This window comes from Bos grunniens, chromosome 20, assembly GCF_055505025.1.
Source record: "Bos grunniens cultivar Pamir isolate PY7600 chromosome 20, Bosgru_T2T1.0, whole genome shotgun sequence".
NCBI classification, from domain to species: domain Eukaryota; kingdom Metazoa; phylum Chordata; class Mammalia; order Artiodactyla; family Bovidae; genus Bos; species Bos grunniens.
The window spans coordinates 67,111,144-67,135,098 of record NC_141184.1 but is presented as its reverse complement, the minus strand read 5'-3'; the positions used below and the strand labels follow the sequence as shown (position 1 = coordinate 67,135,098).

The following is a 23,955-nucleotide window of genomic DNA, read 5'->3' as shown; positions in this document are numbered from 1 at the left end:
GGAACGAATATTCCTTAGGTCAGACATGTGGAAATGATCATTAACTTTTTACATGCTTTAATATCAAAAACTTTGAGTAGAATATGGATATTCTTGAGCCCACAGAAGTGTGAAGGCTTCCCCCAGAAGCATGTTACTACACCTTCCTCCTAGTGTTACTTGGCCATCTAATGTGCCTTCTGTGTAGGAGATAGTTTTGGAGCAGTTGTCATTATGGAAGATTCTGTTTAATGGTAACTGCTGTAGAAGCCCTTATTCTTTTTTTTTTTTCTCTTGCAGCTTTGGTCAGGGAGTTTGTCTCTTCTTGGCTGTTTCACAGTAGATGTTTGGAACAGTACCAAGTATTTCTGTGAAATGGGTGCAAAATGCTGGGGATGAGGATAGTTGGTATTGTGAGCTTGAGTCATCAGTTTTAGAGATTGGGTGAGTTTATTGTCACTATAAAGGCCCTGCTGCCTGGGGTAGAATTGACCCACGTCTCATCCTTTTTGCTGCCACCTAATGGCACCCCACTCCAGTACTCTTGCCTGGAAAATCCCATGGATGGAGGAGCCTGGTAGGCTGTAGTCCTTGGGGTCGCTGAGTCGGACACAACTGAGCGACTTCACTTTCACTTTTCACTTTCATGTATTGGAGAAGGCAATGGCAACCCACTCCAGTGTTCTTGCTTGGAGAATCCCAGGGACGGGGGAGCCTGGTGGGCTGCCGTCTATGGGGTCGCACAGAGTCAGACATGACTGAAGCGACTTAACTTAGCTTAAGAGACTAGGAGGAGCAACTGAAGACCTTTTCCCCAGGAGAACAAGCTCCATTCTCTGCATAGTGGATACCCTGTCTTTGGGAGTTGGTGTCTTGAAAATATACAGCCTTGTTGCTAACAGCTGTCACAGATGTTGAGTTTCTGAGCTGGACTAGCTGTGGGAGAAAATAATGCATTGGCAAAATATACCTATTGATAATAATCACCTTTCAGATCTATTTCATTACTACATCTTAATTTAATATATCATTTAAATCTCATAACATCTCTATTACATAGTTAAGAGAGAATAGTTGTAATTCCTCAGTCTGGGAGATAAGAAATAGCAACTTATTCTAATTCATAAGGCTGTTTATTTTTTTTTTTAATTCAAATATAGTTAATGTGTAGTACTATATTAGTTTCAAGTGTACAGCAAAGAGATTCAGTTATACACACATATGTATGTATATACACATACACACATATATATGTATTCTTTTTCAGGTTCGTTTCCCTTATAGGTTATTATGAATACTGAGCATGGTTCCCCATGCTCTTCAGTAGGTCCTTGTTGGTTATATACTTTATATGTAATAGTGTATATGTTAATCCCAGACACCTGATTCATTTCCCCCACCTCCCTTTGGTGACCAAAAGTCTGCTTTCTATGTCTGTGAGTTCATTTCTGTTTTGTAAATAAGCTCATTTACATTTGTATAATTTCTTTAGATTCCAGAAATAAGCTATATTATACAGTTTTTCTTTCTCTATCTGGGATACTTCACTTAATATGATAATCTCTAAGTCTATTGATGCTGCTGCAGATGTCATCATTTCATTATTTTTTATGGCTGAGTAGTATTCCATTGTATACCACATCTTTATCCCTTCCTCTTTGTCAGTGGACGTTTAGGTTGCCTTCATGTCTTGACTACTGTAATAGTGAAGCAGTGAATGTTGTGGTACATGTATATTTCAAATTAGAGTTTTCTCCAGATACGTGCCCAAGAATGGGATTATAGGATCATATGATTACTCCGTTTTTAGTTTTTTAAGGAATCTCCATGCTATTCACCATAGTGTTTACACCAGTTTACATTCCCACCAGCAATATATGAGAGTTCCTTTTTCCCCATAACCTCTTTGGTATTTATTGTTTGTAGATTTTTTTAATGATGCTCATTCTGACTGGCATATAGTGATACTTAATTGTAGTTTTGATATGCATTTCTTTAATAATTAGTAACATTGAGCATCTTTCATGTGCGTCTTGGCTAGCTGTATGTTTTCTATGGAGAAGTGTCCATTTAGATCTTCTGCCTACTTTTTGATTGGGTTGTTTGTTTTTTGATATTAAGCTGTATGAGCTGTTTGTATATTTTGGAAATTAATCCTTTGTTGATAGTGTTGTTTCCAAATGTTTTCTCCCAGTTCCTCGGTTGTCTTTTTTTGTTTATGGTTCCCTTTGCTGTGCAAAAGCTTTTAAATTTAGCTGTGTGTGTGCCCTCAGTTGTTCAGTTGTGTTCGAGTCTTTGTGACCCCATGGACTGTAGCCTGCCAGGCTCCTCTGTCCATGGGATTTCCCAGACAGGAATACTGGAGTGGGTTGCCATTTCCTTTTCCAGGGGATCTTCCCAATCCAAGTATCGAACCAGAGGCTCTTCCTCAGCTCCTCCATCAATAGGCAGATTCTATTTTTGTTTTTATTTCCATTACTCTAGGAGATGAATCGCCCCAAAAATCACTGTGATTTATTTCAGAGTGTTCTGCCTATGTTTTCTCTAGGGAGTTTATAATATCTGGCCTTAACATTTAGGTCTTTAATCCATTTTGAGTGGATTATTTTATTTTGTATATGGTGTTAGAGAATGTGCTAATTTCATTCTTTTGCATGAAGTGTACAGTTTTCACAGCACCACGCAGAGACTGTCTTTTCTCCATCGTATGGCCTCGCCTCCTTGGTCACAGAGTGACTGACCGTAAGTGTGTGGGTCTGTTTCTGGGCCTTCTGTCCTGGTCCATTGATCTGTGTGTCTGTTTTTGTGTCAGTGCCATCCTGTTCTGATTACTGTGACTTTAAAGTAGTCTGAAGAGTTTGGTTCCTCCAGCTCCATTCTTCTTTCTCAAGATTATTTTGGCTACTCAGGGTCTTTTAATCTTACAGATTAAAAAAATTTTTTTTGTTCCAGTTCTGTGAATTTGATAGGGATTTCTTTGAATTCTGTAGATTGCCTTTGGTAGTATGGTTGTTTAAATAATATTGATTTTTCTAGTCCAAGAACATGGTATATCTTTTTCATCTGTGTCATCTTCAGTTTCTTTCATTAACATTCTATAGTTTTTGGAGTACTGGTGTTTTGTCTCCTTAGGTAGGCTTATTCCTAGGTATTTAATTCTTTTTGACATGATTGTAAATGGGATTGTTTCCTTAATTTCTCTTTCTGATATTTCTTTGTTAGTATTCAGAAATGGAACAGATTTCTGTATATTAATTTTATATTCAGCAACTTTACCAAATTCATGGATGAGCTCTAGTAGTTTTCTACTACTAGATTGCTGGGAGAAATATCAACAGCCTCAGATAGGCAGATGATACCGCCCTTATGGCAGAAAGTGAGGAGGAACTAAAGAGCCTCTTGATGAAGGTGAAAGAGGAGAGTGAAAAAGCTGGCTTAAAACTCAGCATTCAGACAACTAAGATCATGGTATCTGGTCCCATCACTTCATGGCAAATAGTAGATGGGGAAACAATGGACAGATTTTATTTTCTTGGGCTCTAAAATCACTGCAGATGGTGACTGCAGCCATGAAATTAAAAGAAACTTGCTCCTTGGAAGAAAAGCTATTACAAACCTATACAGCATAATAAAACTAGAGACATTACTCTGCTGACAAAAGTCCATCTAGTCAAAGCTATGGTTTTTCCAGTAGTCATGTATGGATGTGAGAGGTGGACCGGAAAGAAGGCTAAGCACTGAAGGATTGATGCTTTTGAACTATGGAGTTAGAGAAGAGTCCCTTGGACAGCAAGGAAAGCAAACCAGTCAATCCTAAAAGAAATCAGTCCTGAATATTCATTGGAAGGACTGATGCTGAAGATCCAATACTTTGGCCACCTGATGCGAAGAACTGACTCATTGGAAAAGACCCTGATGCTGGGGAAGATGGAAGGCAGGAGGAGAAGGGGACAACAGAGGATGAGATGGTTGGATGGCATCACTGACTCAACGGACATGAGTTTGAGCAAGCTCTGGGATTGGTGATGGACAGGGAAGCCTGGCGTGCTACAGTCTATGGGGTGGCAAAGAGTTGGATACAGCTGAGCGACTGAACAATAACAGCAGTGCATCCTTTAAGAGTGAAATCGCTATTTCCCTGGGAAGCGTCTACAATTAAGCTCTGCTGGCCTTCAAAGCTAAATGCTCTAGAAGCTCTACCTGGTGCCAGATCCCAAGGCTGGGGTCTCTGATGTGGGGCTTAGAACTCTCACTCTGTGGGGGAATCTCTGTAATGTAATCATTCTCCAGTGTGTGGTTGGCCAATCTCAGGGATATGGAATTTGATTATATTGCAAGTATGCTCCTTGTACTGATCTCATTGTGGTTTTCTGTCTTTATGTCTTTAGCTGTTGATCTTTTCTGGTAGGTTTCAGTCTTTTTCAACAGTGTTTGTTCTGCAGATTGTTGTGATTTTGGTGTGCCTATGAGAGATGGTGAATTTAGGTTCCTTCTACTCTGACATCTTGGTTACTCTCCTATTTAATTATGGAATCAAAACTGGAATCCAAGCCTCTTGTCTCCCAAACAAGTGCTCTTTTTGCTAATGCATGGACAAGTTTGTTCTACTGCCATGTGTTTAAAATAACATTTTAAATGAATATTTGTATTCGTATGGAAGTTTTATAGCTTCCCTGGTGGCTCAGATGGTAAAAGAGCCCAACAAATGGTGGCTCAGATGGTTAAAAAAAAGGGGGGGATTTTTATGGCTTAGAAAATTTGGTAGCAGGAATAATATTACTTACTTTCTAGAGATGAAGAAAATGAAATTTAGAAAGATTGACCTACCCAATGTTGTAGAGTTTTCAAGTGAGAACTGTGACTGGAACTTAGCCTTTTTTGTCCAGTGTTTCCCTGATAAACCACGCTGTTGGTACATGGTGTCTGTAGTAAATGCCAAACCACGCTGTTGGTACATAGTGTTTATAGTAGATGCCAGTAAATATATCTTGATGAGAACTGAACATCTTCTTGAGCCTTTAACCCTGTTGCTAGAAAGGGTAACTTCCAGGTTTTAGAAGAGTATCAAACTTTTCTCCCAGACCAGGATTAGATGGTAAAGAATTTGCCTGCAATGCAGGAGACCTAGGTTTGATCCCTGGATCAGGAAGATTCCTCGAGAAGGGGTGGCAACCCACTCCAGTATTCTTGCCTGGAAAATTCCATGGACAGAGGAGTCTGGCGGGCTGCAGTTCATGGGGTCACAAAAGAGTTGGACACGGCTGAGCAGCTAACACACACACACTAACCAGTCCACTTTGTTGAATGCATCGCTTGAGTGCTTTGTGTTTTGGGGGGAGGGGGATCTAAGTAATAGATCTGGAAGAGACAGCTGACCTTGTTTCACACAGGAGTCAGGGGAAGAGTTAGGACTGAGATTGCATATCAGCAGTAGGTTCAAGGCATGAAGCCACTTAAAGGGCATTTGGGCCAGAACTAGCCTTTGGCACGAGCAGGCATCGGTCCATTTAAACTGTAGCACTGGATTGAGATGCATAGTTCATGCTGTTTCTAGGCCCAGGTTGAGCACTTGAAGGTATTTCCTAGGCTAGAACAGTGCCCTGGGAATGACAGCCAGCTAGAGAGAAGAGCCCAACAAAGATCTCGGAAATGCAGATGATAATTCAATTTAAGTACTAATCCAACTGAGTAGAATAGTTATCGAGTCCTTGTTGACTCTCACTTATTTGTTCAGCAAGAGGTCTCTGAAGTTGGTATTTACCACTGTAAAGCTCTAGGCCAGAGAATGTATTAACTACAGAGGGCAGCATAGCTTAAATTGGCACTCTGCTTCAATCTAAGAAATAACACTGCATCTAGACTGAAGAGAGTAAGGAATTCAGTTTAAAACAGAGGTTCTCACATTTTAGGGAGGAGCAGAATCATCCTGAGGGCTTGTTAAAACACTTTCCTGGGCTCTACTTGCACAGTTTCTGCCTTAGTGGATCTGGGCTAGAGCCCAAGAATTGCACTTCTAACAAATTTCCAGGTTGATATTGATGCTACTGGTTCTGGGGTCACAGTTTGAGGACCACTTATCCAGAAAGAGATGATGAAGTAGGTATAGCTGTTTGTTTCTTGATTAAAGCCTTCACAGAGGAGTGAAGAGGGAACTAACCTGTCAGATTCTACCACATTCAAGACCCTTTGCCAGGTGATTTGAAGTCATTTAGTTTAACCCTTGAAACCACTCTGCAAAGTAGTACTTATTCCTGTTTCCCCTCTCAACATACACATATTCAAAACTTGAATAATTCTCACTTCAAGGACAGCTTTCACTTATAACTCAAAGAGTAATTTGCATATGCCTTTATGAATGTGATACGCGTGCTCTGTTATGCCCAACTCTGCGACCCCATGGACACAGCCCTCCAGGCTCCCCCATCCACGGGATTTTCCAGACAAGAATACTGGAGTGGTTGCAGTTTCCTACTCCAGGGGATCTTCCCCACCCAGGGATTGAACCTGTGTCTCCTGTGGCAGGCGGATTCTTTGCCACTGAGCCACGTGGGAAACCCTATTTAACGTAGAAGTGAAGTGAAATGAAGTCGCTGTCGTGTCCGAGTCTTTGTGACTCCATGGACTGTAGCCCACCAGGCTCTTTGGTCCGTGGGATTTTCTAGGCATGAATACTGGAGTGGGTTGCCATTTCCTTCTCCAGGGGATCTTCCCGACCCAGGGATTGAACCCGGGTCTCCAGCATTGTAGGCAGACGCTTTACCATCTGAGCTACCAGGGAAGCCCATTTAATGTAAAGGATATGTTAAATTCTAAATTATGTATTCATTGTTCTAGTAGATTTATGAGGGATATAAAATGTAGATTCACTTAGTAGTATTGATTATACAGTAGATGGAATTGTTGATACATTGTTTTCTCATATAAAGCATAAAGTGAATGGGAGCTTTATTTTAACATTAAGTAAAATGCATTTTTAGATCACAGGAAAAATGGGCCTATGTTAATTTCGTTGATGTTTGTTTTTTCTTTTTTAACGGTGCCAATTGGTTATTGACCAATCCTGTTATAGAAACAAAGGGACAGATGTTGAATTTCAGTATAGTTGGTACTAAAAACAGCCACATTCTTAATATTAAAATCACAATGCTGGTAAGTGTTCTTTGTTAATGTCTTTTTTGAAAGGTCAACTTGTTTTTAGTGGCATTTTCAGTGAAGTTACTTTGTGTTGTTTGACAGATTCGCACAGAATTATTAAGAAAAAAAACAAGTGATCCAAGCAGTTGAATTGAAGGCATCCTGGAAAACCTGCTGTTTGTTGTGAAAATCATCTTTGGTCTTGAAATAAAAGTAAAGCTGGAAAGGAATCTACAAACAAGAACAAAGAGAAGTGTGGGCTCAGACTCTCAGGATCCGGGCTTGGAAATGCCTCAGGTAAACCACACAGGGCAGGGGCAGGGTTTTCTAGTCCTGCTGCGGCCAGGTCTGTAGGTTTTCCGGGTCTTAGTGCGACTCTGTGCTGTATGTAAAGACATTCTGCTGCTGCTGTCAGCTGGCTTTGAATAGATATCCTTCCTTTGCCACAGCTTTGAAATTCATTGAGCTTGACACATGGAGCAATGTGAACGAAAGATTGGTTAAAAGGTGACAGAAGTGCTGACTTTTATGGGGGCTAAACCAAATCCCTAGAAAATTAATCTGCCACAGAAAGCCCATTTCATTCCCCTGTATCTTCTTTTTCCCATTGTTCCTCTCCCTTCATGCCCATCGGATTCAATTAGGAGGAAATGGTGAGGGACTGCAATGTCTCTTTCACACACACACACCCACCCACCCCTATATATATCTCCCAGATACACACACACACACACACACACACACACACACACACACACCTCCCACAAAACATATCTAAGAATGACTATTTATGCTATGGTAATTACTGGTTTGAGGCAATCACTGAAAGAATAAATGAACCCTCCTATTCCCTGCTCTGCATGTCCAAACGTCCTCCCTTCCCCCTCCAATGGTTAGCTCTTATCCTTTCCTGTTTTGTGCTAGTGAAAAACCTAGAAATAATGAGAGGCCAGGGACTATAAGGTAGCTTTATGTGGGGCCAGGCAGAACTGTGCCTTGAGCACAGGAAATCAACAACTTGCTGAGATGGTCCAGCAGGCAGTGAAGGAAGAAAGGGGTTTGTGGACCAGTGGCCTCTCTCCACCCCAACCACTAGAGCAAGTGGACTACAGATACCTGTTTCCAGTTCTTTCCCATTCACAGTTTCATTTGCTGTTTATTGAATACTTGAAGTTATGTCCATAAAACACTTTGAACTTGCAGCCTACAGGTTGCAGAAGATTAGGAACAAAAGAATGGGATGGGAAGTTGTTTAGTCACTAAGCTGTGTCTGACTGTTTGCGACGCCGTACATTGTAGCCCTCCAGGCTCCTCCATCCATGGGGTTTCTCAGGCAAGGATACTGGAGTGGGTTGCCATTTCCTTCTCCAGGGGATCTTAGCGACCCCGGGATCGAATCCACATCTCCTTCATTGGTAGGTGGATTCTTTACAACTGAGCCACCCATCCCTGGGATGGGACATACTCATAAAGAAAAACATGATGAAAAAGTGCATAAAAATGGGTCAGTCACTGTTAGGTAGAAAGTATATGTATATGAATAGAGAAATATAAGCAAGTAGAGTATAATATAAATTTTTTAAGTTTTGACAGTAACTTGGAAAATAACAAAAAGGTAAAGAGGGAATTTTTATTCTTTCCCATCTTCTTTCTTTATCCAAGTTAGATTTCAAAGTGAGGAGTTTGACTTGTGTGGGCCACTTTTTAGGAGTGTTAGCCTGAACTTCACCCTGGAGTGTTTTGTATAGATACTGAAATGGGAAAGGGGGGACAAAGAAAAAAGAAGGAGCATTAACTCTGGGTGCCGAGTCTTTTTATTTTCTCCCTTTCTTATTTTGTCCTAGAAATTGTACCCTTCTTAGGGATCAAGATTAAGGCTACTAAGTTCATATTCCAGTTACTGGCCTCACTCAGCAGATTTTTTGATATTTGGCTCATCCTATCTCCATCACATTCCTGGAGGCATTTTTGGACTAGAGATGCCCAAATGGTCTTTCAGTTGTTTGGGGAAGTAAGATATTGAATTCATTGAGGAGTGTAGAGTGAGACTGTCTTGCTACCTCTGCTGACTCCAGGAAATGGCAGGGGATCCTCTACTTTGTGGAGTTAGAACAGCTGGTGTTGTTAGAGATGGGTTTGAAGACACGTTATATAGCTAATAAATAAAAGTACTCATTAGGGCACGATGTGCTGACTCCGGTGCCTAAATAAGCTTTAGTTTTTAGAAATTAGGTACTATTAACCATTGCCACTCTGTTCCTTTTCCCATGTTTAATGCATCTTAGTGTTGTTTTAATGTTAAGCGGAAAAAAAATACAAAATTGTTCTGAAAATAATTACTTGGTAGGTATGGTGGTGGGTCTTGTATGTAATTGGCCTTGAAGCAGTCATTAACTTTGCAAAATTAAAATCACTCTGTTGTAGCCTAGTGTAAGCGGAATGGATCCGCCTTTTGGGGATGCCTTTCGAAGCCACACCTTTTCAGAACAGACTCTGATGAGCACAGATCTCTTAGCAAACAGTTCAGATCCAGATTTCATGTATGAACTGGTAAGTAACATTTTCTTGGATTCTGCTTTAATCAATTTGGGGTAAAGGTATAGTTATTTTATTTATAAAGGCCTTTTTAAGCCTTCTTTATAAAAAAGAATGTGATTAGGCCAAACTTAATGCATATTAGTATCAGTCATAGTATTTTGGCAGGATGTATGAAGCCATTGAAAATAGTAGGAGGAAAGATCTAAACATCCTTAGATCTAGTTTTTGACAATGAGGATGAGAAGGCATCTTTTAGCCCAACAGTTAAAAGACTTTTCAGCTAGGATATTTAGGAATGATAACATTGAGCAAGGCATGTACTACAGAGAATGTGAGGCAAAAATAGCAATTCCAAGCAATATCTGAATATACTTATCATTTATTCTTGAGGTAAATAGACACTTAAGAATAATTTAAATTACATGCAATTTAAGCAGCATAGGTATATGAAAACTGGAAAGCTGACACAAGTCTGTTAATTTACTAAAAAATTATCGAGTTGTACACTTTGTAGAGGTGAATTTTGTTGTATGTAAACTCTACTTCAGTAAAACTGGTAAAACACACAAAGACACATATGCAAGCAAAAGGAAAAACAAAACAAAGCAAACAGACCAATGGAAAAATTGATACAGAACAAAAACAGACTGGAAAACAGAAAATTTCCTCATTTTCTTACTGAGCCTCCACCCACCAAACCTTCTCCCTAAAGGTAATTAAGACCAACAGAGTTTTTCTATGCATGTAAAATTAATAATAAATTAATATATGAATATTTTAAATTGTATGACATATTAATACAGTATTCTGTAGCTTAACTCCTAACATAACATGGTAAGTGGCCTTTCATCTTAATACATTAGAGCTTACATGTATTCTTGTTAATGGCTGCATAGTCATACTGACATTTTAAAAATTATATCTCTACTCATGAGAAGTACAGTACTAATGAGAGAAGTATTTTATTCCCCAAGCCCAAGAGTTGGTACAGGTTCTTTCCAAAGATTTCATCTTTCTGTGGCTGAGTTTCAGCTCTCTGTGGATTGCTCTTCACTCTGTGTATAAGTTCTGACTTAGGAGGACAGATTCTTCTATGATGAAGGAAAGGCCTTTATTATTTGCTTTATAAATGAAGCTTGTTTCTAAGAAGATCTCCAAATCCTTTCTGAGTTAAAGATCAGGAAATGTAAACTTTTTCAGGAAGAGTGTTTATAGTGAAGTTCAAGAGCCCTTGACCATGCCTAAGTTTCTCAGGGGACATAGTTTCCCTCTTTTTTTTTTTCCTTGCCCAAGGAAATGATACTATATGGAATGGTAGAGTGACATGTAAGTAGTCTTTATCTTAAAACAGACCAAAGGTTGAGTACTGTTTACCTGATACATGAAAGTGAGGATATAGGTTATTAATGTTTTCCTTAAATATGGTATGTAATTTTTTTTTTAACCTTTCTCAGGATAGAGAGATGAACTACCAACAGAATCCTAGAGACAACTTCCTTTCTTTGGAGGACTGCAAAGACATTGAAAATCTGGAGTCTTTCACAGATGTCCTAGATAATGAGGGTACTTTAACCTCAAACTGGGAACAGTGGGATACATACTGTGAAGACTTAACGAAGTACACCAAACTAACCAGCTGTGACATCTGGGGAACAAAAGAAGTGGATTACTTGGGTCTTGATGACTTTTCCAGCCCTTACCAAGATGAAGAGGTCATAAGTAAAACTCCAACTCTGGCCCAGCTCAATAGCGAGGACTCACAGTCTGTTTCTGATTCCCTTTATTACCCTGACTCACTTTTCAGTGTCAAACAAAATCCCTTGGCCTCTTCATTCCCTGGTAAAAAGATCACAAGCAGAGCAGCTGCCCCTGTGTGTTCTTCTAAGACTCTTCAAGCTGAGGTCCCTTTGTCAGACTGTGTCCAAAAAGCAAGTAAACCCACTTCAAGCACACAAATCATGGTGAAGACCAACATGTATCATAATGAGAAAGTGAACTTTCATGTTGAATGTAAAGACTATGTGAAAAAGGCAAAGGTAAAGATCAACCCAGTGCAGCAGAGCCGGCCTCTCTTGAACCAGGTTCATGCAGATGCAGCAAAGGAAAACACCTGCTACTGTGGTGCAGTAGCCAAGAGACCAGAGAAAAAAGGGACAGAGCCTCTGCAGGGTCATGCCACTCCCGCCTTGCCTTTTAAAGAAACCCAGGAACTATTACTCAGTCCCCTGCCTCAGGAGGGGCCTGGGTCAGTTGCAGCAGGAGAGAGTAGCAGCCTTTCTGCCAGCACATCGGTCTCAGATTCATCCCAGAAAAAAGAAGAGCACAATTATTCCCTTTTTGTCTCTGACAACTTGGGTGAACAGCCAACCAAATGCAGTCCTGAAGAGGATGAGGAGGATGAGGAGGATGTTGATGACGAGGACCACGATGAAGGATTTGGCAGCGAGCACGAACTTTCTGAAAACGAGGAAGAGGAAGAAGAGGAAGAGGATTATGAAGATGACAAGGATGATGACATTAGTGACACTTTCTCTGAACCAGGTATTACATTATTTGGAGGCTTACCAAACTGTTTCCTACTCTCTTGAAATAGTTTTGCTGTGGACTTTCTTTGTCTGAGTTTGGAGATTAAATGACTTAGTATCTTGGCTTGGATATATACTTGTTCTTATCTATTTAAACAGTTTTAAAATAATCATTCTTGCTCATGTGTGGTTCATATGCTGGTTCCTTGAGGGCTGCTTCTTAATTTATCTTATGTTAAGTGACCTGATTTGTCACTCTTTTAGCAGCTGTGCCAAGATGCCAAACTTGATTGGTTTAAAAATATTCCTATTTCTGCCTTTGTCCCTCTGTTAGACTTAAGGTAAGTTTGGAATCCCAAGAATAGTGAATCAAGTGATGATGGTTTGTATTACTCATGCCTAATAACCAACGAAGCCTGTTTAATGAATAATGTAAAAGACAGCTTTTTCTTTGTGTCTGCTGCATCTTTCATTTGCACAGTATTTTTCCATTGACGAAAAATACATGCTTTAATTTAATGAGCATGAAGGAGTCTCTGCTCTGTTTGTATACAGCACATTATAAATAAAAGGGAAAAAGAAAATGAAATCTGTGGGGAACTGGTTCACTTCAGCATGTACATGGCTGGGCTCTTGTCACGGTTGGCTCATGCAGTTTTTATTTATGAAAATGGTATTTCCAAGTGGCATAGAGTTAAAAATTCACAAAGAGGTGAAGATCTTCACATTTAAATGAAAGTTATTCTTCAAAAATAATGTTAATACTATAACTTCTACATAAAAGACCAAGTTATTAAAAACTTCATGAATTGTCAAAGAGAACCCTTTTGTTGTTGGAATTTGGGGCAATATAAACATTGATATTTAATCTCCAGAAAGGTTTTTGAGCCATAGCAGGTGCAGCAGTAGCTGTATTGTGGCCAGTGAAGCGTATTATTGCTGAGAGACTTTCGTCTTAGTGAACTTTTTCTGTTGCATAAATGCTTAGATTTATGCATTTGATACAACTAAATTGTTTGACTTGGGTGGAGTTTCAAGTAAGGAAAAGGTACTTTGCTGTGGAGGAACAGGGTTTATGCATTTTCTTTGGTTTACTTTAGTACTCAGTATAGTCTCGATAGAACCAGTTGTCATTTCTACTTAGCAAGAAAACTTTTCTCTCAGCCAGTTAATGAATCTGCTTTGAGGTGTTTGAAGGAGAGTTGTCTTTGCAGTTAGTGGTAGTTACGTAGCTCCCTCCCATGGGGAGACCAGAGTGCTGTTGGTGGTCCTTACAGCCTGACAGGTCAGCCCTACTGTTCTGAATCCCGTATTTAGAATTAGGGTAGAAGGGAGGGGAAGGATCAAGACAAGGAGTAATAACTAGGAAATGGAAAGTGTAGAGAAGAAAAATTTCTTTACCAGTTGACACTAAAAGGAGTATGTAAATATTCCTTTTAAATATTCCTGAGGGAGTAAATTCTGCCATCACCAGTCAAGGCGGGCAAGGACTATACTGTTTATTCTGCTTCTGGTTTTAGGTTTGCTTTGCTTTGACTTTTTTTTTTGGATGAGATCTTAGTTCCCTGACCAGGGATGGAACCTGGGCCCTTGACATTGAGAGCGTGGAGTCCTAACCACCGGACCACTAGGGAATTCCCACTTTTCTTTGACTTTTAACTGCAGTTTAAGTTCATCCTTGATCTTTTGACTTGGTTTCACCTGGATAAATGTGTTGAGAGATGAGTAGGCCTATGAAGAGAAACCACTTCATAACTTGACTCGCATTTCCGTTTTCTCTGTCTTTTGACTCTCGTAGGGAAGGGCAAGCCTTGTTACAGCTGGTGCTTTTCTGTCCTGCCACATTCTCTTGCCCTGTCCTGGTAGGAGAACCCTGATTCTTGAGTTTGTTGGTGTTAAGCAGCCAACACCGCTTTAAAACAGAGATGCATTAGCTGGCACTTGGCAAGGTGAAGCCTTCCTCTTGGTGCTGTTTAACAATGCTAAATGTTTGGATGGCATTTAATTCACTCATTTCCAGTTGACTTGAAGTAAAACCTCTTTGGTTAGGATTACTTGGACGCGTCTCACAAATGTCAACAAATGAAATGCTTTAACCTCAAATCAATGATATTTTGTGGTATTTTGGGGATTTATTCACATTTGCTAATGAAAATTTCCCTTCTTGGAAAAAAGAGCTAAACAGGCTACTTTAAGAATACAAATGTGAATTGGTGAGAGGCAAGAAGAAATTCTTTGAAGCAGAAAAGTGGGATGGTTATAGTTTCTTGAGAGTGCTAGTTTTAGAGTGGGTTGATTGGTTTAATTTGCAGCAGACAGTGTACAAAGGCCCTTTTGTGATGACTAGCTCCCTTGATGCTGTTTCTTGGCAGTTGGCTACAACAGTGCCTGAGTCTACAAAGCCCCAGGAAAGGTGTAAAATGGAGTTTCAGTCCCTGCTCTGGACTTGCTCCCAAGTTTTAATAGAGCCTGTTCTGAGGACAGGCAACAACTGTTTGGGGTCATGGAATTACATGGTTGTAAGACTAAGATTTAGGTCCCCAGAATGAGAGTTTAGTTTGTAATTCCTACTAAACATTTTCATGATAGGCTTTACCAGCTTAATGGCAGTAACCTGCACTAATCAAAGGTGTGTGATCAGACTTTTAGGCGTCTGTGTCACCTTTTTGACTACCTTTTGGTAATTGTGTCAGGAAGGAATGAATTAGATCAATATGGTGATCCATCAAATGAAAAGAAAACAGAAAAGTCTCCATGGGAAATGTACATTTGTACATTAAACAAATCACTGATTTGTTTAAAAAAACAGTGGGGGGTGTATCTGTCTTGTGTTGGAGGCTATGTGTACTAATTGTTGGCTGTGCAGAGGTCAGCAGAATTGGCACGACTCTTGTCTTCATGTAGCTTGAGGTTTAGTGGGCCTGTGTGCAGCTGGGGTCTCTTGGTCTGCTGCTCTTCTGTGCGCTGTGACTTGCGAGAGAGGCGAGATGAGCGCTTCTTAAAATTTCTTTGACCACAGAGCTCACTTGGGATTGAGGGCATAGTTTACAGCAATAGTGTTCCTATGAACACACTTGGAGAAATATTTAATCATCTTAAATGCAAGACCAGTGATCTTGGAATATATTGAATAACTTTTCTGCATGCTACTTGATCACAGTAGTCTTTTAATTGAAAGACTTTAACAAATCCTTTGTGTGTGTATTTATGTGTGCACACATGTTATTGTGAATTTATGGTATATACTTTAGAAAATTTTAGGTTAAAGAAAATGGATACCCTTAAACACTGTTTTGGAAAAAGGCTGGACATATGAATTAAGCAAAACTGATAACTAATTTGGATAGGAGAGGAGAAGTCCAAATCCTAATGACGGTTTGGATTTAACATGGAATATATACGGGAAAAAAATTCTATTCAGACCACTCAACTGGATAGATACAGGAAAAGTAGGAAGCCAAATTGGAGCTGGAGTCGTGGGGCCTGAGCCAGTCCCAGCTTTGCCAAATCACTTAAACCTCCATGAGCATGTTTGTGTAAATAGGGTTAATAACCTCTTCCTACCAGGTTCTTAGAAGCCTCAGATGAAATACCTGTGAGTACTCACAAAATATGTGAGTACATTCCTTAAATGAGAGAGACAGTGTTTTCCCAGAAATCTAGGCCACCTGAGGAACATATCAAATAAAGTGTCGGGGGGATGGGTTGCCTGAGAAAGTTACATGTGAAAGTGTTTCCTTTATACTTTGGGCTGCTGCTACTGCTAAGTCACTTCAGTCATGTCTGACTCTGTGCGACCCCATAGACGACAGCCCACCAGGCTTCCCCGTCCCTGGGATTCTCCGGGCAAGAACACTTAAATGTGGGACGCCAGTTCTTGACACTGATGGGAGTGTTTCAGTTGGTGCACCTGTCTGTGTTGAGGTATAGTCAAAGCTATGGTTTTTCCAGTAGTCATGTATGGATGTGAGAGCTGTACCAGAAAGAAGGCTGAGTGCCAAAGAATTGATGTTTTCAAATTGTGGTGCTACAGAAGACTTGAGAGTCCCTTGAACTGCAAGGAGATCAAACCAGTCAATCCCAGAGGGAACTAACCCTGAATATTCATTGGAAGGACTGTTGCTGCAGCTCTAATACTTTGGCCACCTGATGGTGAAGAGTGAGTCGACTTGTTGAAAAAGACCCTGATGCTGAGAAAGATTGGAGACAAAAGGAGAAGAGGGTAGCAGAGGATGAGATGGTTAGATAGCATCACCGACTCAGTGGACATGGATTTGAACTAACTCCGGGAGATAGTGGAGGACAGAGGAGCGTGGTGTGCTACATACAGTCCATGAGGTCACAGAGTCAGATGTGACTTAGCGAACAACAACATATTCTGTGCACAGCCCATTTGTACTTTTAAGATGGATGTGCTCTGAGGGTATTTTAGTTTTACAGATCATCCTGTATTGGGTCAAACCAGTAGTTCCAGTGGCCCAGAATTTTTTTTGAAACTTCCTTTTAGTAGGGAAGATAGGTTCTTAAAAAGTGAAGTAAATTCAAATTGCTTCTGATAAAATATTAGTTAGAATAGGCATATGTTTTTATTTGAATAGCCTCTGTGAGACCTGTCATTCTTGTACTTTTACAAAAAGGATAGGGTGGGAAGTAGGAAGAAAACCACTGCACTGCTGCCTGACAGAATTCTGCCTGGTAGGTTACCATCCGAGAAATGCAACAGCTTTCTGTCTGGAAATGTTTCAAATACATAAAGACATCAAAGAAATTGTATAGTCTCTAAGTACCATCATTAACTAATGGTAGAGACTGCATTTCCTTTTCTAAAAGTTGAAACATAGTTGATTCATGCAGTGTTGCGTTAGTCTCTAGTATGCAGCTAAGTGCCTGAGTTATGCACACATAAAATCTTTTTCATATTCTTTTCTCTATAGGCTATTATAAGATATTGTAGATAGTCCCCTACTATGCAGTAGTATCTTTTGTTTATATATAGTAGTTTCTGTCCACAGATCCCAAACTCTTAATTTATTCCTCCCCCCACTTTCCTCTTTGGTAATCAGGTTTATTTTCTATGTCCATGAGTCTGTTTTAAGCTGAAACTCCAGTACTTTGGCCACCTCATGTGAAGAGTTGACTCATTGGAAAAGACTCTGATGCTGGGAGGGATTGGGGGCAGGAGGAGAAGGGGACGACAGAGGATGAGATGGCTGGATGGCATCACTGACTCAATGGATGCGAGTCTCAGTGAACTCCGGGAGTTGGTGATGGACAGGGAGGCCTGGTGTGCTGCGATTCATGGGGTCGCAAAGAGTCGGACACAATTGAGCGACTGAACTGCACTGAACTGAACTGAGTCTCTTGTAAAATAAGTTCATTTGTATCATATTTTAGATTCTACATATAAGTGATATCATATGATATTTATTTTTCTTTGTATGACTTCACTTAATATGATAATCTGTACTTCTGTCCATGTTGTTGCAAATGGCATGGTTTTGTTCTTTTTTGTGGCTGAGTAGTATTCTATCTTCTTTACCCATTCAACGGTCGATGGGCATTTAGGTTGCTTCCAAGTCTTGGCTATTATAAATAGTGCTGCTGTGAACATTGTGGTGCGTGTATCTTTTTGAACTAGAGTTTTCTTTGGATATATGCCCGGGAGTGGAATTGCTGAATCCTGTGGCAACTCTCTTTTTAGTTTTTGAAGGATCCTTCATACTGTTTTCCATAGTGCCTCTACCAACTTACATTTCCGTCAACATGCACATCCTCTCCAGCATTTATTGCTTGTGGACTTTTTAATGACGGCCATTCTGACTGGTGAGAGGTGTTACGCATTGTGGTTTTGATCTGTGTTTCTTTGACAAGTAGCGACATTGAGCATCTTTTTCGTGTGCCTATTGGCTATCTGTATGTCTTCTTTGGGGAAATGTACACTTAGGTCTCTGCCCATTTTTAGATTGGATTGTCTTCCTGTAGCTGGATTTCATTATTCTCTCAATCTTATGTGATGATACAAAAAAAGTGTTGTGTACTAACCAAAGAGAAACCTAAGGAAGATACACAGTGTAGTTATTTCTGTTTATTAATCTCTGAATATTTTATGAGTTAGAAATATCTATATTAAATGTCATTTTTACAGATTTTGTTTATTCTCTGACATGCTAATGATGTTTTCAGGTGAAATGTGTCAAGTAGTAAATAGAAGGAATCTTTTTGTTTTTCTTGCTTAGTTTATTAAAATTTGTGAAACTTAAGAAGTATTGGGGGGTGGGCATTTTCTTTTTTTAAGGCTATGAAAATGATTCTGTGGAAGACTTGAAGGAGATGACTTCAGTTACCTCTCGGAAGAGAGGTAAAAGAAGGTACTTCTGGGAGTACAGTGAGCAACTCACACCATCACAGCAAGAGAGGATGCTGAGGCCATCTGAATGGAACCGAGAGACCTTGCCAAGTAACATGTATCAGAAAAACGGCTTACACCATGGTGAGAGGGGATTTTGATCATACGTGTTGTGTGTGTCCCTCCCTTCCTTCCTTCCTTTCCTTCTTTTTTCTTTATTTCTTCTTCTTATTTTTAAAATATAGTGGACATTCAATATTACGTTATCGTAGTTTCAGGTATATTACGTAGTGACGTTTGCGTGCACCATGCACACCGCAAGGGGTCCCCTTGTGTCTCAGCTGGTGGAGAATCTGCCTGTGATGTGGGAGATCAGGGTTAGGTCCCTGGGTTGGGAAGATCCCCTGGAGAACAGAAAGGCTACCCACTCCAGTATTCTGGCCTGGAGAATTCCATGGATTGTATAGTCCATGGGGTTGCAGAGAGTCAGACACGACTGAGTCGCTTTCAGTTCATTTCATGATCACCATGGTAAGTCTTAGTAACCATCTGTCCCTAATATTTTAAGTCACTTTCAAATAGAGATAGTAAATCACAATACTTAATCATTAAACATTATATATAGGTTCAACCCCTCCTAACAAATGGGAGAGCAGAGCAATAGAGCTTCTGTATTTGCTGTGATTGCTCTTCATTAGTGAATAGCTTTTTTCAGTTTTAACAGCCATCACCTAAACAAGGAGGAAAGCTTGCGTAAAAATGATTTCTAGTCACTTCTTAGTCTACCTGTCCTACCCAGGAAATGACCGGGAGCCTGCTGATTGCTGACCTGTTGCAGCTGCTGTTAGCAAGAAAGGATTGAGGAGGAAGAGAATGGGCTCCGGCACCTCTGTCTTTCATTCTTATCCAGTCTCCAGGCCTAAATGTAAACAGGGAGATAGGAATCAAAATTGTGGTGGGAGAAGAGAGAATGGAAAGGAAAAGAAAGAATAATTGTGGAGAGAAGGAATGGAGTAGGAAAAACTAAACAGTAGGAATCAGGAGAAGCTTATAGTCTTAGGCCAGATTTCGACTATGAACCCAAGAGGATGTAATTGAGTAGAATTTCTTCTGCACAAATTTTATTTTTACCTTAATCCAAAGTCCGTACTGAGAAGGTAGAGGGCACTAGTAGGTCTGAAGCTCAATAAACAGTTTATTAGTTGCTCCTGCTACAGATTTAAGTTGCTAAGCGTTTGTGACACAGATGGTGTATCAGAAGTATATTTGTACCTCATTTTCCCTTTCCATAGCACTCAGGTCTGTATTCTACTACCTTTCAGTGAATGGAAGACCTGGTTTTTGACTTGGGATCAGTTTTCTGCCAGAAATGAAAAGACAGGTCCAATAAACAGGTCCAGGTAGCATGTAATGAGTTCTAGGAAAGTTGTTCAGGGTATTGCCGTCAGAGGACAGAGCCATCCCTCTTGCCTGCAGTGGTAGGGAAGGTCTTTCTGAGTCTTGGGTACTGTTGTGTATCAAACTGACTGAAGACAGAGTTTCTGAAAAGGCAATCCTTATTTGCTGGACTTTTGAGTTCAACACAGGAATATATAGGTCTGACATATTTTCAGTCATAGCAGTATAAACATCTTGGTTTGGGTAAAATTTCCAAATTTGTTCCTGACCATATACTATATCCGAGCCCTGATTTTTATGTGCAGATGAGCTTGCACTATAGTCCTGAGATTTGATTATTACTTCCATGCAGGGACGGGAAGCCTGGTGGGCTGCCGTCTATGGGGTCGCACAGAGTCGGACACGACTGAAGAGATGCAGCAGGAGCAGCAGATAATTAAGAATCTGTCATAGTGGGGCTGCAAACCTTAAGATGGAGAAGGGCTGGGAAAAGGATAGAGTTGTGCCATATTACCTCCATTTCTTGCTGTCACAAGGTGGGAAGAAGAGGAGTGCAGCCCTCCTTCCGTAGATTGTTCATATGCTGAAAAAGAAAAGGGAAGAGAGAGATGGATTTTTAAATGTCTATAGAAAATGTATCTCTTGTTAAATAAAATGATCTCACTTAAACTTCTTTTAAATCATCTGTAGGAAAATATGCAGTCAAGAAGTCTCGGAGAACAGATGTGGAAGACCTGACTCCAAACCCTAAAAAACTGCTCCAGATAGGCAACGAACTGCGGAAGCTGAATAAAGTGATTAGTGATCTGACTCCAGTCAGTGAGCTTCCCCTAACAGCCCGGCCAAGGTCAAGGAAGGAGAAAAATAAGCTGGCTTCCAGGTAAATGGTAATCATGTTCACTCATGTAGTTGAAGGGAGGTGAGGTTAGACTTCAGTGAGCTTTCATAGAGGAGATGGCCTTCAGCCATTTTTTTCAGAAATATCCTTTTATAAATAGAACAATGAGAGTATTATAATTTTTCCTTTGAAAATAAATGATGGTACTTAGGCTTCATGGAATAAGTTTTTAAGGGGGAGAAGTGAATGAACTCAAGGGCCTTATATTGTAGTATAAAAATGAAAAATTTTATCATAGCTTTATTTTTTGTTTGTTTTGCAACAAGTCAGGGTTTTTTTTAATTGAGTATAATTTACTTGTCTTCCCTTATAGTGTATTCTTCTGTGAGTTTTGTGGTTACAATTATGTAACCACAACCATAATCAAGATACTGAATGTTGTTATCACCTTAAAAATTTTCCTTTGCCTCTTTGTAAAAGTGAACTCCTTCTCTCACCCTGACTCCTCCCAACCACCGATCTGTTTTCTGTTCCTACAGTTGTGCCTTTTCTAGAATACAGATGAAATCATTCTGTGCATCCTTTGAGTCTGGCTTTGATTTCACACAGGATGAATTTGAGATTCATCCATGTTGTGTGGACTAACAGTTTGATACTCTTTATTGATGGTACTAGTCCTTTGAAGTGATATATTAATACTTCAGTGTATCTGTTCACCAGGTGAAGGATAGTTGAGTAGTTTCTAATTATTGGCGGTTACAAATAAAGTCACCATAAACGTTTCCTTGAGTTTCTCAGGGGGCTTAGTGGTGAAGAATCTGTCTGCTAGTGTGGGAGATGCGGGTTCATTCCCTAGGTTGGCAAGATCCCCAGGAGGAGGAAATGACAACCTACTCTGGTATTCTTGCCTGAAAAATCCCATGGACAGAGGAGCCTGGCAGGCTGCAGTCCATGGGGTCTCAAAGAGTTGGACACAACAGAGCAGCTGAGCACACACACACACACACACTTACAGGTGTTTATGTGAACATAAGTTTTCATTTCTCTTGGGTAAATACCTAGTGTGTTTAACTTTATAAGAAAATGCCAAAGTAGCTGTTTCCAAAGTAATGAAGTAAATTAAAAAAATATTTACTATTTTCCAAAGTAGCTGTATGTACTGTTCTACATTCTCTCAAGCAACATATGAGGGTTCACTTACTTCACATTTTTTACAACACTTGATTGTCACTTTCTGTTTATTTTGGTATATTAGCCATAGCTTTATTTTTTGAATGGTGAAATTTTAAGAAATAAGTTTAGATAAACGATTATATTGTATGTTTTGGGTAATTGAGGCCCTTGATGTAAACATCAGTAGACAGTGATTTTTTTGGTTGCTATTAGAAAATGACAGTAGCAAAAAGCATATTCTGAATGTTCACTTTAAAAAAACAAATGAAGTAATTGCTCCTTCCTTTCCCAGGGCTTGTCGGTTAAAGAAAAAAGCGCAGTATGAAGCTAATAAAGTGAAATTATGGGGCCTCAACACAGAATATGGTAAGCCTACACTTACACGAATTTGATTAATTTCCATCTACCTTGCTGACTGCTCTCTTTTTATTATTTTTGGTTTTGTTTCTTGCTTTCCCTGTATTCTGCCCAGCTTTCTGCCAGCCGCTTTGATTTAAGCTTTGTCTTTGGTAGCACTGGGTGTTGGTCGCCGCCTCGGGCTTTCTTTTGTTACGGAGCTCAGGCTCTAGGTGCACGGGCTTCTGTTCTTGCAGCCTGTGGGCTCCGTAGTTGAGACTCGGAGCCTCCAGATCTTGGGCTCAGTACTTTTGCACGGCCTTTAGTTGCCCTGTGGCATATGGAATCTCCCTGGACCAGAGATCAAACCTGTACTGCCCGTACTAGCAGATAGATTCTTGTCTACTGTACTTCCAGGGAAGTCCAGGCCAGCCTCTGTTTTTCGTTCATCCATTCAGTAAGCTATACTCTTATTTATTCATGTTCTTCTCTTAGTGTCTATCTGTGGCTCCCCAAGCCAGATCTCCTCTTGTGACCATGGTAAACTCTGACTTCAATTTTACAGTTATGTGTGAAGTTAGCCAGTTTTATTGACTAATGTATATTTTAACCTTTGAATGGATAGTTTGGAAATGTGTTTTACAAATGTGATTGCTCATTAGAATCATCTGTGTGTACATATTAAACTACAGATTTCTAGACTTCTCCCCAGGTTCTCTGAACTATAATCTATGCAAGTAGAACCCCCAAATCCATATTTTTAATGTTACCCCAGATTACTCTTACACAGCCATTCTAGTACTTACTTGGGATCCGTTGGTTTAGATCAGTGCTTCCTGATATTGCACATCCTGGCACATGCAGAAAGGTGTCATCTCTAAGGTATCCTGGAGTATAACGGAGTAGGCTGCTCATGGGAGGAGGTCCCTGTGGGTTGAAAATGAAAGTGAAAATCGTTCAGTTGTGTCCAACTCTTTGCAACCCCATGGACTATATAGTCCATGGAATTCTCCAGGCCAGAATACTGGAGTGGGTAGCTGTTCCTTTCTCCAGGGGATCTTCCTGACCCAGGGATCGAACCCAGGTCTCCTGCATTGCAGGCGGATTGTTTACCAGCTGAGCCACCAGGGAAAGCAAATCATTATCTCACACACTTGGAACCCTTTTATAGTGAACTAGAGGGTGGGGAAGCTCTGCTTTTGATCTTCCATAATAAGGACCGCCCCTTCCTCCCCCTTTCCTGGTTACTCTTCCTTATGCCTCGTGTCATAAGAGCTCATATGTTCCTTTGCCTCTAAAATTGTCCTCTTCACTGTCAGTTAGCTGTTGGGCTAAGCTGTATCTGAAAGTGGAACAGTGGCTAAATGATTGATTATTATTTGTTTCCAGAGATTTTCTTAACTCCAGCATAATTTGATGTCTGGCACATAAGTGTTCAGTAAGTGTTGTGCATGCGTGTGTGCTCAGTCACTAAGTCGTGCCCAGCTCTTTGTGACCCCACAGACTGTAACCCCTCAGGCTCCTCTGTCCTTGGGATTCTCCAGGCAAGAATACTGGAGTGGGTTGCCATTTCCTTCTCTGGGAGACCTTCCTGACCGAGGGGTTGAACCTGAGTCTCCTGCCTTGGTGGAGAAGGCAGTGGCACCCCACTCTAGTACTCTTGCCTGGAAAATCCCATGGATGGAGGA

The 23,955-nt window shown here is 40.3% G+C and overlaps 1 protein-coding gene across 4 annotated transcripts in view; it reads left to right on the top strand.

Annotated features, from left to right (window-relative positions):
- Positions 1 to 23,955, top strand: part of CREBRF (CREB3 regulatory factor) — a 60,798-nt gene that overhangs the window by 16,014 nt on the left and 20,829 nt on the right. For 2 of the 4 annotated variants that reach the window (XM_086362181.1, XM_086362182.1), the window contains exons 2-7: positions 7,216 to 7,410; positions 9,538 to 9,663; positions 11,106 to 12,192; positions 18,472 to 18,666; positions 20,611 to 20,800; positions 22,224 to 22,297. In XM_086362181.1, coding sequence (XP_086218307.1) covers positions 7,402 to 7,410; positions 9,538 to 9,663; positions 11,106 to 12,192; positions 18,472 to 18,666; positions 20,611 to 20,800; positions 22,224 to 22,297 — 1,681 coding nt within the window. In that variant the 5' untranslated portion in view covers positions 7,216 to 7,401. Of the gene's footprint in view, positions 1 to 5,941; positions 7,129 to 7,215; positions 7,411 to 9,537; positions 9,664 to 11,105; positions 12,193 to 18,471; positions 18,667 to 20,610; positions 20,801 to 22,223; positions 22,298 to 23,955 lie in introns of those variants that run through there. The other 2 variants (XM_086362183.1, XM_086362184.1) reach the window with 2 other exon arrangements.